The sequence below is a fragment of the Eutrigla gurnardus genome, assembly GCF_963514095.1.
Source record: "Eutrigla gurnardus genome assembly, chromosome: 3".
Lineage (NCBI taxonomy): Eukaryota > Metazoa > Chordata > Actinopteri > Perciformes > Triglidae > Eutrigla > Eutrigla gurnardus.
This window is the reverse complement of record NC_139917.1, coordinates 21,376,702-21,396,934: the sequence shown is the minus strand read 5'-3', so window position 1 is coordinate 21,396,934 and position 20,233 is coordinate 21,376,702. Positions and strand designations below refer to the sequence as shown.

Sequence of the window (20,233 nt, the reverse complement as noted above, 5' to 3'; positions counted from 1 at the left end):
GAAGAGGATAGAACATGTAACAAAGGTCTTTGGCCAGAATCATTCCCTCCGGGGCCGGTGGCTGATGAGGGAAGGCGTGTCTGGCGCATGGGGGAGATGCCTTTGCAGACGCAGCCAGCAGCCATTGAGATTGCTTCCCGCTAGCCGGCTAATTCAGGCTACTTCCGGCTACTTCCGGCTACTTCCGGCTTCTGTATTATTATAGTGCAAAATGGATTCCGTTATAGCCAGAAGAGCGCTGCTACGGGTTTTAATAATTCGTTAAACACAGGAACTGATCATAAAAAATCGGCCTGTTTCCAACTGCAATGATTAACCTTTCCTCATGTTTTGTTTCCATCGGCTTATTAGGTGCTTTCCCCGGTTGTACCAAAACAGGGATTTTATTGGCCAGCGTCAGAGTAGTTTATTTGCATATACTTTTTTTTTTCACAGGAGCGAATGTCATGCAAGCCTCTACAAGTCTGAAGTCCGTCACTGGAAAGGTGCAGTGTGAACAGGTCCTTAGGCCTAGACACTGCAAGCCCAACTCTGTTTTTTGCTATATCCAAAATGTATCCAGATTGATGACAGTCTAGACAGCAAAAACAGACAAACAAAAAATAAATAGAAAAAACAACTAATTTCAAATCAGATCTAAATCACATTTGGTGGTGAAATGTGATTCCAATTGTATTTCTATTGCAGCATCTCAGCCCGGACGCTCCGGTCACTGAAATCGTATTTCAAAGTGTGAAAGTGCTGTGCATAATCCATGCTGCTGCTAACAAAGGAGAACAACCGTCAACGGACACACCGAGTTAAATCGTCGGCTGCCACTTTCACTCGTAATGTAAACCAGCCTCCTCTGTCACTCAGTTTGTCTGGTGCGACAATTGGTTGGTAATAGCTCACATAAGCAGGCCGATTTTGTTTTTCCAGGAAGAAAACATTATGATGCTTGAAGATTATTATTATGGAACTACTTCTGGAACACCTTACTAGGTGGCCTTTATCGGGAATGAATGGATAACCTGCAGCCAATCTGCAACAAGCATGGAAGAAGCAGAACCAGGTACAACAGATTTCATTTGAAAAATATAAAACTTTAATAAAGGCTACATCTCTCAATAATTACAATAATTATAGGTCCATGTAAATCTTTAAATGAAACTCTTTATATAATGTATAATTTACAGTTTAGATAGAATGAAACAAAACAAAAAAAAGGCTGTGGTGTAAAAACAAAACAAAACAAAAAACATGATTACAGGATATTATTAAAAGCATAAAAATATCTTTTGAACATAAAACCCTTCTGAAAACCAAGGGATATATATTAAAACCCTGAAACAGGGTAGCACATGGTATGGCATCCATGTAGGCACAGGTGCTGTACTCATAAAACACCAGCGATACTGTGGGTGTACTGTGTGTGTGTGTATATGTACTCTATGTGTGCATCACATGTGTCAGTATCCATACTTTCAGAATGCATAATTACAATGTATACAGGAACTCTGCTATACACGATGTTACAGTAACAACATTCAAAGGATATTGGAGCCATAATTCTTCAATCTTCACTATTTTATCTCTTTTCTTTTTTTGTGTTTTTGACACACTAGCTGACTTCCTCAAGAAGTCGTTCTCAGTGACCCAAACTTGTTCTTGTTAGCAGAAGTTATTTTGGTGTGCCGGCTGTAAACACTGCCATTATTAGATGTTACAGCTTGTGCTCCAGGTCTCCTCTCTGTGTGTATCTGCAACTGTTTTCACCCCCTCCCCCCGTGCAATGCCTGGTTTACAAACAAAGGCACAACATAAAAGATTGAGCTCTTTTGCCGGACTGAGAAAAAAAGAGAATGAGGGAGAGGAAATACTAGTGTGACAAACTTAACAATAGAAACTATCAGCAGCATATAAGACTGGGATTGACCATTAGAATATAGGAAGGAGCGTGCCTTTGACAAGACCACTGCTAAGGTTGGTAGTTTCGATCAGACAGGGCTACAAGGCTATGGGAGGTGCTAGGCTAGTGTCACATCCTTTGTGTAAAGTAAAAACGTACAAAAACAAACACTAAACAATATCACCACAGTATTCTCCCAACATTCAAAGCAGCTTGCCCATTGGCTGGAAATAAGGAGGGGGAGGACAGGTTTTTAAGAAGACTTAGGCAGGAAGAATGGGGAAAAGAGTGGGTTGTTGTTTTTTTCTTTTTTTTTTCAATAAATACTTAAAAACTTTCAACTCATGACAAAAAGCATCTATATATATGATACATGTATATATACATATATGCATGTATGTATATGCACATGTACAGACGTTTTTGTAACGATGTTGGAGTGTAACATTAAGAGCAGGTTGGTGGAACTATGTCTTCAGCGCCTGCTGGTCCGTTGCACTTGGCCCGGGAGGCCGGCGTGAACGCTCTATCAGTCCCTCATCACATCACAACAAAACAGTCGTATTCATCTTCAGTGGTTATATTCAAGAAGAGGCGGGGTCTCCCCCCATTGGCCTCCAATCATCATCATCATCACCATCATCATCATCCTTGAATTGGTCTTTTATAGTCTCTCGTGTCATTCCCTTGTGTTTCTAAGGCTGATTGGTTGATAAAGTCAGGGAGGGGTGGCACCTCCTCTGGGTTCGGCATACTTCATTGGCTCGTCTTCCTTCAATCACTCCTCTTGTGCTGGATATATTAACTCTGTTTAGCTTAATATTAAGAAATAGAAAAAAAACAGGAGTCCAGAGTATTTTTTGTTAATTACAAAGAGTCTCTTGCTCAATTTGTTTAGGGACAGTTTAGCTTTTGGTTGGGTGGGGAAGGGCTTGGTTGGTTGGTTGGTTGGTTGGTAACAAAGTGGCTTTTAGTCCATCCGCTCCACCTTGCCCAAGACCTTGCCCTCATACATGGGCAACACGGTGGCATCCTCCCACACCTCCTCGAACACGGCACCACACTCGAACTCATCACTGGCTTTCTTGAAGTAGTACCTGAGGAGGAAAAACGAAGAGTGGTCAGTGATAATGTCGAGCGTAGGTAGGCGTATGCAGAAAAAAAACATCAATTGAACTCAAGCTTAAACTGACGGAGTGGCAGCAGGGTTGCATCTAATACACTTCATCGTGTTTTGATCATGCTTTGAGGCACCTACACCAGTACTTCCATATACATGCTCGCGAACAACTCCCTTCAGTCCAAATCAAACACAAACACACACTCTGAGAGCCAGAAATGGATCCTGCTCAAAACAACTTAGTCATCGCCTTCAATGCCATCCCAACACATTTCAAAGGCAGAGCCTGACTCCACATCACACTGCTGCACAAACAGAGCTGAACCCGCCTTTTAAACAGTCCCTGTGATAAATCCAGCCCGTTTGTGTGTGTTCATCCATGTGAGCTTGTCTCCTCATCCACTGCTGGCCGTTCTGCAATGCCTATCTGTCCGACAAGGTTTTAATAAAGTTGAAGGGTTAATGAGAAGCTGTCTTAAGGACCCTCCTCCTTTTCTGTGTCTCCATGGCTTCTAATTGGGCTGGCTGTCAAATGAAGGGCCTTTCTGTCACACTGGTTGGCATTTCAGGTGCCTGAGAGTCTGCCTGTGACTGCAAGAATATACTCCGCTACTTCCACATGCCCGACGTTTCTCTCTAACACACATACTTGCCACCACAGACAGACACTTGGGCAGCTTTCCGATCACCAGTGGAGAACAGAAGAAAAAAGAGGGAGTGGGAAGGGAAGAAAGCGGGGGGAAAGCGGAGCTCAGGCCTTCCCTGGGTCTGTGAGTGGGTGTGATAGGTTGGATGTGGGCCGAGCCTGAGGGGCTTTACCCTGGGAGGGGGGGAGGGGGCGACTGCTCAGACAGTCTCCAGGAGGTCACAGGTCACCTAGCTAGCCCACTCTTCTTCTTCTCTCAAGCAGAGATAACTCCCAGGGTTAGCTTGGTCTCAGTGACTGTGAAGTCTCCTGGAGCTCCTAATGATTTCTCCTCTCTACTTTCAACCCAGTAAAAGATCAGCAGGAGGGGATTTAATGATAAGCTTTGTAATGGAAAAATGCCTCATTTTGCCCATGTGTGCCTGCGTTCAGAATACAAAAAAAAAAAAAAAAGAATAAAAAGGGGAGAATAAAAAAGCTGTTTTACGAGCAATCGCTCAGCTTAGAGTCATTCAAACAACACATGTAAGGAGGGGCGTACAAAAAGTTACACATACAGTTTAATTTGCCATGTTAATTGTAATAACACACAAAGGAGGACCACAGTGTGCCGGTATGGGACAGAGGGGTGATGGCTTTGTTTAATGATATAGCATATCAGTAAAGCTTCCCTCTGTTGTTGAAGCTTGGCTGGGATGGATTTAGCCTTATTTTCTTCATTAGCAGAAACCAAACAAATGCATTACCCATATCAGTTTAATTGGCTGGATTTTCTTTTTCAGAAGAAAAGGCTACATTTTCACTCAAATAGTTCAAAGTCATCACTTGTTTTAGAGAGTGAGACAGAGAGTGACAGAAGGAGTCCTAGTATTGGAACATGTTTTATGTGGCAGGATTTTTCTCTCTTTGCAACATCTGGCACCAATATCGTCTGGCAGAGCTGCGGCGTACTGTTCTCCACTGTACCGCTGCCATGTCCAAATTAACCAACTCCACACATTCTGCTGCCATCGAAGCCAGACGCTTCATCCCCACCTCCCCCTTCGAAAATTTGCTCGCTGAAGAGTTATGGGATAGCAGCGGTGCAATGGGTTGTTTGCAGGCCTTCTCTCTTTTCTAACAAGCAGATGTGGCTGTAACTTAATGTTGATGTCATTGGCATGCAGGCTTTGTGTCTTTTCAGGGGCATACAAACTAGTCCATTTACTTGATAAAGCAAGCCTGGACTTCCTGATTTAAATGTCATATGATATTTCAAATGACTTTAGAAGTCTTTAAATTGTTTAGGAATTTCCCCTCATTCTCTGACACTGATAGGAGGTATTTTTTTTTTTGCAGCGTTAACTGCAATCAGTCATTAACATAAGAAGGTTCTTGCGGCATTTGATTTTAATGCCTGATGCAATAATGTGGAGGAGGAATTTGAAGGCTTCGCAATGGTCTTTGAGCACAAAATAAAATGGCCCAGTCTTCAAAGCCGTATTTATTAAGGCTGCCTTACCATGGAAATCAGTACCAGATGTGGGAGAAAAAAAATTCGCCCCAGAACCCCTCTCCTCCCCCTTCTGTAAGCTCTGAATACAGTGGATCAGCCCAGTTTCTTTTCAACTATCGGGTGCCAGTATTTCACACTGTGAGCATATACAAGTACAATAACAAATGCACATACATTCACAGAGATAACCAACCCTGCTACTGCACCAACCCCCTACAAATAGGTGTGAATAAACATGTATATGCAAGTGAACTGCGATTTGTGTGCAGTTGTTGGTGGTTCATAATTACCGGTAGTTGCCTTTCTTGCTAAGCTGTTCCTTGAAGTGTCCCAGGGTGAGGCAGTGGGTCTTCAACATGCTGCGATAAGGAATCTCCTCACCACAGAAGAAGTAGGTGACCACGAGCTCCTTAGATCTGAAAATGTAAAATGAAAACTGGTTTTAAACAGCTGCATTGTAGGAGAAGAAGTCAGATTGTTGAATATAGACAAAAGAATTTTAAGGGGGTAGTCAGGTGGCTGTAGCTTAGCATCAAACACCCAACACATTCAAAAAATAAATACATGAATGTAGCTGATAAATGTGAGTTAGCAGAGCCTACTTAACAAGTCTTTGTTGGGTTCTAATAGTGAGTGTGTGTGTGTTGGGAGACGGGTGGGTAGTTAGGATTCCGTATTAAAGCATGTTTAATCTTAAATGATTAAAAAGCGAGAGAAGAGGAGTTCAAAGACATAGCTATGCTGACTCACAACATCTCTCTTTGAAGGGGAGAGCAAGAAACTCTGTGAGGAAGGGGGTGAAGACACAAGCTTGGAGAGAGAGGGAACACTCAAAAAAGTGTCTAAGTGTATGAGAAATGTAATCTGGAAAACTACAAAGCTAGAAGGGAATTGAGAAAGACATTAAGAAGAAATGAGCTGGTTTGAGGTTCTAAAGGAAGGACCCTTACTCGTCTGCTTGGAGTCCTGGGCTGGCTAGCGGGCTGCCTGCAGTGGGGAAGGCGGCTGCTGTCTGATGGCTCCTGTCTTTCTGAAGGCTGCTGGCTCCTGTTGAATGCCTGTTAAAATCACAGACAATCACAATCAATAATCACATCAATATGAAGGGAAACCATTGGACAACAAAACAGTGTATTCTCTATGTTGTCAATGACATGTGGAACACAGGAATATGCATGATTGACAGTTTTGGTTTATTGTCTACCTTTGTTTCGGTGGCTTAGAGACCTCTTCTAGTCTGCGGCAGGCCTCCTCTAGCTGTGCCAGGGTGTTGGGTGGGGGCAGGGGTGGCATGGCCGGGTCCTGGATAAATGGGTGACCCGGATGGTGGCCACGCAGGTGAGCCCCACTGCCGATGCCGCCTCCCCCCCAAGAGGTGTGAGTCCGACCGGGCAGAGTCTTGGTGTCAAGCGGGTTGGACTTCTTTAGGCCTTGAGTGCTGATAAGATAAAAAAAAAAAAAAAGAATTAGCAAACTGAGCTGGGAACTAGTGTTGTGTGGAACAAATTAGGTTGTGATGATTCTTCACCCGACTTACCTGTGTGGCTTGTGCTTGCCCTGTCTCTCACTTTCTAGGATCCACTGCCAAACATTCTGAGAGCGGTCGGTGGCATCTAGGGGAAGACGTGGTGAAGACACGTCCTCATCGGTGGCCTTGATTGGCCTTTTGGACAAAGTGCTGCAGCGACTGCAGAAAGAAGGAGCAGGAAGTTAGGAAAGAACAGCTTAACCACTAGGAAAATTGAATAAATCTAAGGTAGGAAGGAGTTATTTACAATGCTGACTGACTAGTCAGCAGAGCTTAGAAGTTACACTCACGCAGGGGAGAAGTCGGAATAATTGGCGCCCCCTGGAGGGCAGAGGCACTGCACGCGTTGAGCCGCCTCGGCCTCAATCTGCTCCTTGGTCTTGAGGCCAGCGTGGTGATGGTGAATGTAATGGTGGTGGATGTGCTTTGTGGACTGCCTGCCTGTCATGAGAACCTTGGGGGCCCCAGGATAAGCACCAAAGAAGGGCCCGTGGCCAGAGGACACCATAGCATCCGTCTGATCTGGGGAGCGTGAGCGCGGAGAGTGCCGAACCACACCTGGTGACTGGCAACCAGGTGTCTTCAGGACACGGGATAGGTGCTCGTCCAGGATAGCCTGTGGGTCTTCCTCGCCTTGGCTGCCAGATGGGAGCAGAGGATGATGGAGGGAGGTGGCGCTGGTGAGGTCACCGGTCTCCTCCCTTTCCTCCTCCTAGACAGGCAAAGAGAAAAATAAGACTGTTAAGGCAATTGAGAAAACATTCATGCACATATAGGAAAGGCAGCAAGCACAGGAATTAATGTCTCAACTTACAACAACTTATATCTATCGTCCTCTGAAGTCAGTGAGAGTAAACGCCTGGATAACTTGATTTGAGTTTCCCTTTTGCCACACTGTTATCTTCGCTAACAGGCTTTGGGTGCGCTTCATCTATAATGCAGAGTGTGCCTGTGTTTCACAAAGAGACTGGCACTACACATACTCAGCAAACGTGCCACTGGAGAGTAGCTAAGTGCTAACTATTTGAAGGAGCTTCAAGTGTGTCTAGAAACACAAGTTTGAAAGTTCCCTTTCGGATGAAGAATTGGAGGACAGAGAGAAAAAGGGAAGGAGTTGCTAAACCAAGACAGAATTTCAAATCCCTTGGTCTTTTCTCTGTTATTCGACATACTAATGCAGACTTAAAGGCCTTTGTACTGCAATATGAAACCATTGTCCCGAGTTAACTTGGGTACAAGTTAGACATTCCAGGTGGCAGCCATTCTTTATGTTGGTGGAAGTGTCAGATTGTGCTCATCCGTACCTCCTGAATCTGCTGCAGCCTCTCCTCCAATGAACTCATGGTGTCCTGTTCTCGCTTTAGCTTCTCCAGCCGGGATATGAGCTGGGCAGCAAATGTTGAGGGCTCCACAGGGGTCATCTCCTTAGGCAGCCGATGTGTCCTCTGCAGGGTAAACAACACAGGGGGTAGGACACATTAGTGTGTGTGCATGTAACTGTGTAGTGTTTTTGACAGGTGCAATATGTTGCATTAAGCTACCATCCTATTTTGTTCCAAAAAAGCCTGCTACTATTCCAAAAGGCCTAATCCAGATGCCCTTGCCCTCAAGCTAACCTGAACCTACTCTGCCGCCCATCCCTCCCCAGATCTTCTCATGCCAGTGCCCTTGGCAGTGCCAGACTGCTGGGTGACGGGGGGAGAAGGGGGTAGTGATGGCGGTGTAGCAGTTGGTCTCGCTCGGAGGGGAGGCCCCCTGCCTGCACCCTCTGTAGCCCAACCAAGCCATCAGCTAGGCTGCCTCTGAAGTCAGCAAACTTCAAAGGCCCCTTGTCAAACATCAAACGCACACTAGGGGTGGGAGGGACACGCAGCTTTAAATCTCCGAATAAAAGCCAGATATCGACAGAGAAGAGAGAGTGAGGAGAGGGGAAGAAAAAAGGGAGAGGGGGACAAAATTAACAGCGTGAAAAAAGAGGAAGAGGATTGAGATGTGCGTTAGCAAAGTGGCATTGGTGGCAGAAAGAGAGTGAGACACAGGGAGCGAAAACAGAGAGAGAGGATAGAGGAGTCAAATACTGGGAAGATCTGAGGGGAAGTAGTAATTTATTTCCCGGCTGCATGCAGGGCAGCTCAGAGGTACTCTAGTCACATTATCCTGTCTTTTCTTTAACTAGATGCACCAGATTCTCTCTCTCTCCCTTTCTTACTTTTTTGTTATTTGGCACACTGGCTTTCTTGATTTTGACTCTTTTTTTGTTATTCCTCTCATCTCTTTGTAGAAACGATGAAGGGAAGAAGAAGAAAGGCAAGCAGAGCTGCTGGCAAAGGAGCGCCAGCCCTGCACGGGGCCCCCGCTGCCTGGGGCTGGTGCATCATGGGAGACAGAGCCATCTCCAAATCAGGAGGGAGACATTAAAGGAGTGCAAGTGGGAAAGGAAAAGAGAGAGAGAGATTGAGAGTGAGGAAAGACAGAGAGGAAGAGAGAAAAAAAGGCTGAACAGACATTGTCAATTGCATGCACACAACACACAACTCTTTCACATACACATACCTGTCTTTAGATATGGAGACAAAAGAATTTCATACTTCTTTTCTAGCCTCAAACAGACCCACCTCCTAACCAGTGTCAGTCTGTTCTAACCCAGTTCTTTAGTCCTCCCCATAACAACTCCAAGAGGTCAACACAATCCTGAATTCATAGAATATAGGCCATATGACCCAAATTCTAATGGGACCAGATATCAGGGTGGGAGTGGAATTGAATAGTGATTTGCCTATTCTTCTGCAGGGCTGTAAACTGCAGCTTTGACCAGTTCAAAGAGTAATCTTAATGTTGGAATTAATCATTACCCTCAACACTGTTGTTATTGTCCGCAATATAACCACAGCTATCAGTGATGCATAAAACATATGAAGCTATGACATACTACAGTTACCCAGATAGAATACAAAGATGACAAAACAAGTTTATATTTACAGCCCCGCAGAAGCTACTGGAAAAGGGGTGGGGGGAGTTGGGACTTGAAACAGCAGCAGAAGAATTGAAGTGGTATGCAAATCCTGCCTTTCATTTACCCCGACTTTTATAGGAAAACGAGCCAGGGAATGAAATATAGTATTCCATCACAACACGAGCTCTGAAAAAAATATTAATAAATAAAATGAAGCACAACTCCTCGAGGGAATCAGGACCCAGTTGTCTGTCAGCGTGTAAAAGTTTGAGCGTAGCAGATTACAAAAAAGGAAACACTGAGACAGGAAGTAGAACTTAAGGAAGTAGGACTTACAGGAAAGTGGGGTAGTGTTATCTGGCCATTGATCTTGACACTACGGTGTATCTCTCGCTGGAGTTGCTTCTTAGTGCCCAGCTTATATGGAGGGATTCCATCTCTATAAAAAACAAAGATATTACATGTTAACATTTAGTAAACGATACAGCCAAACACCACTCAAATTACTCTTATTTGCAATATATCTAGTGCGGGTTAGTTTTCATCATTTACTCATCATGCAGGTCTCAATTCTTACACAGCAACTGTTGTTGCATTCTCGTTATTAGCCAATCTTTGTAGAGAAAGAGCCCAGTTCATCATTGAAGTGACCAATACAACACCAAGTAACCACCCACTAGGCACATTACAGCTAAATGAAATGGCCATGGAACCCTTGAAGCCAAGGCAACAAAAACACACATAACAAAACACACTGGGACAATGGTAGAGATATGCTAAACATCCCACTGTGGTCTTCAAAAGAAGAGTCTTACTGATAAGATTACATCAGTAGTTGTCAACTCTGACAGAGGTTGTTTAAAAAGCAGATGAATTAGCTCTACACTCGGAAGCTGGTTAGAGTCGGAAACCACAACAGGCTAGCAAACGCTGCTAAAGCGTGTGCAGGTTTGATTGCTCTGACACATTAATATGAAAATAGAGATGTAGCTAGGAATACCAATATTCTCCAGACAATTAAGGATTTATTCTGGGAATCTTATTCTCCATTTTTCATTCTGTGTCTGCTAGCTTTTCCAGTCAGCTGCCACTTAAGCTGGGCCAATTATCTTGGCCGTTTTGGCTGCTCAGAAGTGTCTGACCTAGCCCAAACGTTACTTTTTCTGCTGCCTCTTTGAAATCTCACACTCATGCACATATGCACCCGCTGCCATCTTCGTTTGGCAAGCGCTGTGCTGTGAGCCTCTGATCTCAGCAACATCAAAAGGCTGGTTTGTAAGATAAGGTAATGTTTGAAGTTGGTGCAGCAGCATTCCCCAGCGTCCAAGTAAATCCATAAATAAGATATAAGCAAAAAGAGAAAAAAAACCCCACCCCTTCTTCTACCCCCCTTCCCAAATCCTCCTCTTCTTGTTCTTTATCTGGGAAATGAGATTCAAATTTGCAGTGTGCCTTTTAACCACTGTAAAAGGACACACTAATCAAATTGTTCCCTCGAATGAGAGAGGAAGAAGCTGCATTTTTTTTAATTAAAATCAGTTAGGGGTACAGAGACATCAGCGCTGGGGACAAGGACATGGGAGATCTCTGTGTCAAAGACCTTGGTGAGAACTACTAAAATAATATGACTTTGACACATGACGCCGTTCAACAATGAATCTATTTTTTCTTCTTTATTGCACTAAACAAGTTCTGCAAGTCACATTTTGGAGTGACATTGGCAAAAAAGTATCAGATAATGGAGCCAAGCTTCTGATATTACCCGCGCTGCAGCAAGCTTCTTGTAAGGAGGGCCTACTACCAAAATCAATGCCTCACAAACTGTGCCCTTGAGACTACAAGCCATCATCCCTCAAGGCGCAGGAAGAAACACAGGAAACTCTTCAAAAGTAAAACTCAACAGCCCAAAGGAACCCCAAACTTGGTGGCAAAACATCGTTCCCATACAAAGCTTGCAACTTCCCTATCGCTAAGTAGGTTTCTATCAATCCAAACTGCCTCCACCCTGGTGAACCATGTGACGACTGAGTGCTTTGTCCAGGTTGGGGAAGAGAAAACAGCCGTGGGCTCTTTCATGGTTTCATGGGCCCTTACTTTATGGGGATCTCCTATTCAGTTGTGCAAGTCATTTTCAAAGCAGCCAGCCACCCTCTTATCCCCCTAAGCTCCCCTCACCTAACAATAGGCTGAAAGCGATTCAGTTAAGCCCTTTATACTCCATGCACTTTATTTTCTCACTCCCTTGCACTTCGAGCCTAACCACTCATGCTATTGGCTCTGGTGGGTGGAGGAGAGAAGCCGTGGAGGGTTGGGGTGGGTGAGGTGATTTTTTTTGGGGGGTGCCCTCGTCTGGCCAGGGGGAGTTCCTCATGCCTTGTCCCAAGGTCTAGAAATGAGTAACCCCTGTGAAAGCCTCATAGACACATGATCTCAGCACGCCGCAGAGGCCAGTGGCAGGAAACCGACCCACCATGTGAGTAAGCCTCCTTTCATTTGGTGCCAACATTTTTCAATGAGTTTGTCTTGAGGCCCGAATGGCCATTTCCCTCCCCCTCTCTTCCAGCTCTTCAAAGGGAAAAAGCGATTAGATAATATGAAAAAAACAAGTCTGTTGTGGCAGAAGGGTGGGTGGGATGGATACATTTCAACTTTGAGGAAAATGAGGCAACGCCCCCACCCACATCAAGACGTTCTCATTTTTTTCACCCTTCTCTCCAGCCTGCAACGCATCAGAATAAACTTCAAAAGGTCCTCAGACATAATGACTTTCCCAGAGTTGTCTCTCTTGAGGCCGTGGTAACAACTACACATTAATAGAATTACCTGGAGTCAATCATAGAGGATAATTAAAATACATTACGGAACATTATTTTGCAACAGTGCGGTCCCCAGGCCTCAAGAACCATTGAGTCTGTTGGACTACAAGGACGAATACATTTCTTCACACCCCCAGAGTTTTTCCTGGAAAGGTGTTGCCTGAACTCTGGTCCAGGCACGCTTAGATACGACGGAGACAAAAAAAAGTCAAAGCTTTTGCCAAGGACAACTGAATGGAAACCAGTCTTTTGAAGTTTCTACGTAATGTGGGTTGAAGTGAAACTGACCAATGAACTGTTTGATGTTAATAAAAACTAAAACGACTTACACACTACTGTCCGTCATGGACATGGAATCATCTGTTGTAGCATCACTGGAGATCTCGCTGTCATTGGCACTGGTGGCGGGTGCAAAAATGTAGCCGGAGTTGACAAAGTAGGGGCTGGCAGGGTCTCCTCGACGGTGGGACCTGAAAAAAATGTTTGACACTATTTAATGTGATATCCCTCTAGGTTGTTTTTTTTTGTGTGTGAAATAAAGACAGTGGAGATATTTTGTAAACTCTAAGACATTTTCTTCAGGTTTCTGTAATCAGACTCACTTTCATGGGACTTGTGGGGCCAGAGGAATGTGACAACAATAATAGTGATGGAGTCATGGGTTCTCTTTTTCTTTTGACTCTCTTTCATGTCCCTCCTCCCTAACATACAGGGGATGTGCGTTTGAGGGCTGATGGTTGGACTGGCTGGAGTGAGCAGCCTTTCTGTCTGTGAATGAACGGCAGTATTTCCCTTCTTATTTTCTCTTCTGCTATCTCCACACCCTTTTGTTTGGGCCAGGCCCATACTCTTGCACTTTTCCACTCTGAAACTCCACTCTCTCTTTCCTTAAGAGTGTTTTCTCCTCCATGCTCTCCCACTTCTCTCTCTCTCCTTCATCCAGTCTAGGCCCCCTCCTTTACCCGTTCTCCCCTGCTTTCCTTTCTAAAGTCTCTGTGTCTTTCTACTCTCTCCTGCTGTGTTGCATTCCTGTTTCAGTAGTGAAGGGGGTGGACAAGGAAGAGGGAGGGATGAAGAGGAAGGGGGAACTTGAGCTTTAGGGAGGGAGGGAGAGAGGGAAAGGGGGAAGGAGGGCCCCTTTCTTTATGAGAATGCCTTCTGCCGGGAGTGCTGAGAGGAGAACCCCAGCATGACTAAAGCCGTAGGCCCCAAGCACAAACCTGACCTTTGGAAGGTCCGCGCAAAGAGTCAGGTATTTAGCACAGCTGGGCTCCCTGCGCCCCCCACTCTCTTTCTCCATCTCTTTTCTTTCTTCCATGATCCCCCCCTTCCTGTCTTTCCCCCTTCCCCTCCTCTTGTCTCTCCCTGTCTCTCTCGAAAGCATGCTTAGTCTCTGTCAGACAGATTTTTTTTCAAAAAGGAGAGATAAAAGTGCTGGATAGAAAAGAAAGAATAAGGAAAACACTGACACACACACACACACACACACACACACACACACACACACACACACACACAATCTATGTCAAAGTGGGATTGGTGGTTGAAGCTGCGGAACTGAGCTTAGGATGTTTTGTTGTTGTATTTTTCTATCACTTTGGAGTTGAATATTGGATGTTTCTCCAAAAAAAGGGGAAAAACAGAAATCTGTCCACTGGCAAAATTAGTTCCACATGTTTGAGATGGAAATTGGTTGACCTAAAGAGATGGTGAGGAGGGGGGGACGGGTGACGGAAGCGAGAAAGAGGGGGCTCTCTCCCTCCCAATTTTCTTTTGGTGAAAAACAAGAATGCGGGAGATCACACCAGGAAACCAAGAGATGCACACATGTCAACAAACCGGGTGCTTATTGGTTCCTAACTCAACATGGGCCCAAGCAAGCAAATGAGTAACTGTGCTATGATGTTATCTGACATCTGCTCACATGAAGGATAAAATCCTCAAGAGAGCGTTTAAGTTGAGTTATTAGACTTAGTCAATTAGTTGTTTTTTTTTACACTGGCATAACTCATGCTGTAGCCAGTCTTTTTATTTCTACCCTCACTAAATGTTAAGCTGAATGAGAAGGAAGGTATGGATTATCTGTAAATTGCACTTTTCTAACAAGTATCAAGACAACCTCTAAGTAACAATTACGTCCAGATGTGAGGACAAAGTAGTTGAGAGAAAACACTTTTTAAGTGCCCTTTGATGCAGGCTCATGCATAAAATCCAGTTTTTGAAAATGTTCTTGGCTTGACAAGATTTCAGCTGTTGGACAATGTGTGGGACAAGCTTTAAAGATAAAAGCCCAAATGCTTGCCTTCATTTCTGCTTTCATATCTGACCAAGAGAACAATATCTCCACTTGGCAAAAGACAACAGTGCTAATAAAGTTACTCATAACTCTGCATTTGGCATTTCTTTGGGTTATAGATATTTTGAGACATTATACAATAACTATATGGCTTAGGAGCAGAAAAAAAAGGAGAAATACAGCATTACTTTGCAATAGCATCATACTGTGTCATGTAGCTGCAACAGACATGAGGCTTGGTGTCTGAATTTGTGCCTGAACCGGAGGAAGGGTTTCAAAGCACAGGAAACTTGGGCAAGCCAGCAGAGGGCTGCCTGCAAGACACCATTTACTTAAAAGGAAGGCTCAGATCCATTGATGTTTTGTACCCACCCCGCCCCTCCACCCCTCCAAACCTTTGACTAACTGCAAGGCAGGAGGGCACAAATATACAGGCATGCTCCTCTGAGACTCTTTGATCAAGTGCCTTTATCTCTCTTCAGCAAATTTGTGAAAACTGCTACATAGCCACCATTGTTTAACTAATGAAGGAATGCTTATCACAAGGAGCAATGAGATACTTAAAAATGTGTATACAATAAGAAGTAATAACACTGGCATGCATGCTCTAGGTGAGCCGTGCTCTTACCTGCAACTATTCTCCAGTACTTCAGCTGCTGTCCGGATGGTAGCAGTAGCCCTCAGGGTTTTCGCAGACAGTCCAACCACAGACCCTAACGTCTTAGCTTTCAGGTCATTACAACTCCACTCCTCCTCTTCCATGAGAGGAGGAAGGTATCCGCACATCAGCTTGAGGCTGCCGAGACTGCCGTGGTTCATGTATGCTGCGTTTTCGCAGCCCGTGCGCACGTATTCGAGGTATATGTCAGAGGTCAGAAACATCTGGTATGCATTCTCTTCCATGTTGGACTGAATTTCCGTCTGTGCCTGGTCAAACATGGCAGAGTCTATTTGTTGTTTCTTAATACTATCCCTTATAAAGGTCTTGGTGGCGGGTTTCAGCTGCTTAGCGACAATGCTGTTGTTCTCGATGTACCGCTTGAAAATAACTTTGGCAACTCGCAACGTTTTGGTATCCTTTAAGTCCATTTGCCTGAAGCCGTTGCAGGCGAACCAAAAGTCCAAAGTGTCCACGCAATTCTCCCGCTCCAAAAAGGTCCTAAAGAGGTGAGCGCCGTCTTGGTCACCCAGGAGAAAATGCAGAGACTTTGTCCACCGGACTAGGGGCGAGTCCGGGGATGCGCTGCCCTCTGGCTCCCCGAGTCCATCCTCATTCCTCCGCGGTGTGGAGCCGGGAGGCACGGCGGGGGTATCTTTAACCTTGCACTGGGCTCTCATTTTGGCAGATCTGCTGGGGTTGTAGCATGACGCCTCTCCCTCTTCCCCCGGTACCGGAGGACGAGGAGCATCTTCTCGGAAGCTACTGCTGATGTGCTCCGTAAGCGCCCTGCTCATGGCTCCAGCTCCGGTTGCTGTGTGAGAGTGCCGTCGTGCCTCCACTGAGCTCCAGCCTAATCCTCCTCACTCTCTAAAAGCAGCGGGGGAGCTTCTCAGCTCCTCTTCACTCTGAAACACAAAGTATTGATCTAATCAAAGCCAGATCCTGCTGAACTTCAAAGAAAGACATCAAGTAAACAGTCCCTTTCAAAAACCCTCCCCGGGTTCACAGAGAAAGGAAATATGAAAGGCTCTTTTCGTTTCATTTATCTATTTATAATCTAAATGAGAGATCAACTGCAGCCTACATTCTCAACGTGCATTGATCTGTCACATCAAAAACATTTTTTACAAGAGTAATCATCTCACACAACCGCACTCTTTACCAAAACCGTATTCTCACAACTGTGGCTTACACGTGTTTTCCTAACGAGTCCATGTCACAGGCTTCAACTCCAATTAATTCCCAATCTGTTTCGGACGACCGTACCCTACCCCCGTCTGCATCACACACACACACACAAACTCGTTTACACTCGGAGACCACATTTGTCCTCTCAATCCCAGAAATCTAGACGAGTGGAAACGCATCTGATCTTGCACACAATCACCTTAACGCGGTAATGTACGAGGGGTAAAAAGCCCCACGGGAAAAGTCAGCCGCTCATGCGTGAATGTAAGCGATCAATCGCCTTAATATATCCCCAAGAAGGCTATTACAGGACATTATTAAAGCCATAGCCCCGGCAACGTGTCTGAACTACCAACGCGGCACAAGGACTCAATGTATTTGGAGTAAAAAAAAAAAAAAAAAACTAATTCAGTGAATCGTTTTAATCGGAGCCTCAGCGCCAAATCTAAAGAGACTCGTTACCTCAAAAGATACGCAACGACGCGAACGGTGTGGTACAAAATCCTACATAATAATTCACACGGTCTCAACAGACAAGCATGATATTAACCGACTCTAACATCCAGTGGATAATGCGTAAAACAACATACCATCGCTGAGCATGTCCACCCAGAGTAAAAAAGAAAGCCCGTTAAAAAGTTGATATATTACTCCATGTACAGTAGATCCTAATACAGTCCCAACTCTCCGATCTGTTAATCCAGCACACAAAAAAGAAGAAGCGGACGACGGACTATTTAAAGCCAGCGCCGTGCCACATGTGTCCTATCGCTGCAAAACAAGCGCTGTAGTTTGATGTACCCTGTCCCATTCAACAACTGACCTCAGAGTAGGCAGGCTCAGTCCCTATGTAGATCACTGGGGGTGTCAAAAATCTGGAGGAGGTAAAAGAGGAGGCGGAGGAGGAGGAGGGGGTGCTCCGATTGAAGAATACATCCCACTTTTTTCCCAGCTAGAAGACGCAGCATCCTACAAATACTCGTTTTTTATATCTGAGACACACATTAATACGCGCGCGCGCGCACACACACACACACACACACACACACACACACACACACAGACACAGACACACACACACACACATAAGCTTCTTATCTATCTCACCGTATTTCTCGCCCACAAACAAGAAACATAGCCCGCATTTCTCAACTTCAAAGCTCAGCAGCAGCACATCAAAGCGGCCAAGAGAGGGGGCCTGTGGAACAGCTTTGCTACAACTTACCATCCATGTACCCGAGTAGCTTCCCTTTTTTCTTTTTCTTTTTTTTTGGAAAAACGTGAAAGTAGTCCAAACAACAGGCTGTTCCTATAACCGCTTCGGCGTTGTTCTCTGCCCTGTAAATGTCCTATCACACCGGGAAAACGCAGCTGCGAATATAAAAAAAGAGGGGGAAAGAAACGTACGCTTGCCCCTCGACTTTTTCTTCTCCCCGGGTAGTGTTTCAAGAAGTGATTGCAGGCGGCAGAAATCCTCCGGGCAGTTTCTAGACCAACTGGGCTGAAAAGGTTTAACTGTGGACTTCAAAGTAACGAACCGCTGGCCTGGTCCCGGAAGATACATACAAAAAAAACTCAGCGTCTCATCTTCACGGCAACCAGTGAAATAAAAACAAATGTAAAATGATCTGCAATAAAGACATGTGTCTAGAAATAGCTACACGTTACAGATTTTCCCCGTTCGACCCATTCTAGTCAGTCGTCCGTTAACGTTTAATGCACTTTCCAAGACAGTGGGAGGATTTACATGTATGCCAGGACCTTATCAAAGACGAGCCATCTCGAGCCAAGTCCCCCGAGGCTTCGGAGCGTCAGAAGTAAGTGATCTACCGCGCCAATAGCATTATTCTCAGTCTGTCTGTTACTGCACAAAGTTTCAACAGAAACAAAGCAAACAAAAGGGATACTTTTGTTGCCTGCGTCCTCTTCGAGTGACAGGAGGCAATTTAATGCGTTCACCTAGCCGGAGCCATTACAACAGGGTTTATAATGCTTTTACTGTGGGATGTATCTCCTGAGATAAGACATTCGTTTATGTCTGCACTGGTATAGCATTTATAGGGAGTTTTGTCGCCTTATTCAAGTAATAAGTCTTCTGAATTGCACAATTACAAGAGTATGCAGGGAGTGACGTTAACTAATTCTGTGGTTAAATATAACATTTACTTTGTCCGACATTATTTAAAACGTGTTATTAAAGTGTATGCACGGTTTTGATAATCATATAGAGTGTAACTGTCAAATAATTTACATATTAGTCACAGGCTTTTAGCCACAAAGATGTCAACCTAACACACTTGCCAGTTCCACATTCAGGGAAAATGGCACAGCATAACATTTTGATTGAAATTGGACAGAGAGCAAAGGCAAGAGCTGTTCTCTAGTCTTTTAATTCACATGACTTCCCTAATGTCATTGTGACAGAATCTTAAAGAGTGGGTTAGACAGTGATCCAATCCCATGGTACTTCAAAGGCTATATTGTCCCTTTGATGTTGAAAATCAACTTTAAAGGAGAATATAATTATATAAGTCAGACGATTCAAATTCACAAAACTCTCATGACGGTACAGGACAAGGAAACTAATGAAATCCAACTTCTCAGAGTCCCTCTTGGACGGTTAATTCATGTTGAGATATACATGGAGGGAATACGCACGCCGTGTACCAGTTCCCATGTGGATTTATAGTTACATCAGCATCTTTGTCCATTTTGTCCAAATCTTTACACTGGGACACATGGTTTAGTGTGACACATTATCTCAGTCTCATCCAGCATGACTTGGCATTGTTGATTGCTGAGTACGAAACTTCTAACATTTAGTTCAGACACATGCTGCTGAGTAATTTTAACATACTTCAGCTTTCTTACAAATATGCACTATAGCGAGCCGTTCCTGTTTTCTTGGTAAGGCACATTGACATGCAGCCAACCATTTATTGCGTGCTGGGAGCTTGTCTGGTAATTCAGTCCATCTTATTTCTTCGATATCTTTTAAGAAATCGTCACTGCAAGGTGTTATGATAAAGCCTCATGAGATCAGACACTCTCTTTCTCTGTCCGTCTGTCTGTTTTTGTATGATAGATAGATGCCTTTATTAATCCCAGAAGGGAAATTAAATTGTCATAGCCGCATTGAAGAAAGAAGAAGTTTGTGTGTGACGGAATATGAAGAGGTCACAGTGTTTAATACTGAAAGGGCTGTGTAAAACAACGCATTGCTGCCACAAATAATCCGGGACCCAAAATGCACAAAAGCTTTCCAACACCTCTCAACGGGAACTGCGTTGTCTGCGCGGTGGAAGACAAAATCACAAAATGGGTCAGCAGCGTTGGCATCATGACGTTCAACGGGTACTTTGCTGATCAGCGAGGACCAAATTAAAGCCATGAAATATGTAGCCACACTGTTATCTTGCACACTAACTACTTTAAAGTCAGCTTTGAAAGGAGAATTGAGATACAGAGGGGTTATAAAATGTAATTTTTGAAGTGCAGGACAATCTTTAAAGTGGGATATTTCACATTCGGGATAAGACACTATCTTCACTCAAATTAAATTAGGCCGCACATATCACTGCAAGAGAAAAAAAGGACTCCACAGACAGTTTAATTTTTTTTGCTGACAGGCAGGGATTT

General features: G+C 44.4%; 2 protein-coding genes across 2 annotated transcripts in view; one reads left to right on the top strand and one right to left on the bottom strand.

Moving 5' to 3' along the window:
* cUnh17orf67 (chromosome Un C17orf67 homolog) overlaps nt 1-20,233 on the top strand; it is a 335,966-nt gene that overhangs the window by 180,078 nt on the left and 135,655 nt on the right. The gene's annotated exons all lie outside the window — the stretch shown is intronic.
* LOC311010948 (axin-2-like) lies at nt 1,065-17,392 on the bottom strand. The gene is made up of 11 exons (XM_084005602.1): nt 17,185-17,392; nt 15,374-16,311; nt 12,779-12,919; nt 9,970-10,072; nt 7,985-8,125; nt 6,971-7,392; nt 6,690-6,839; nt 6,357-6,590; nt 6,103-6,210; nt 5,443-5,568; nt 1,065-2,988 (listed from the first exon to the last, which is right to left on the bottom strand). Exons 2-11 carry the CDS (start codon nt 16,198-16,200, stop codon nt 2,862-2,864), a joined length of 2,379 nt encoding a protein of 792 aa, XP_083861728.1. The 5' UTR covers nt 16,201-16,311; nt 17,185-17,392; the 3' UTR covers nt 1,065-2,861.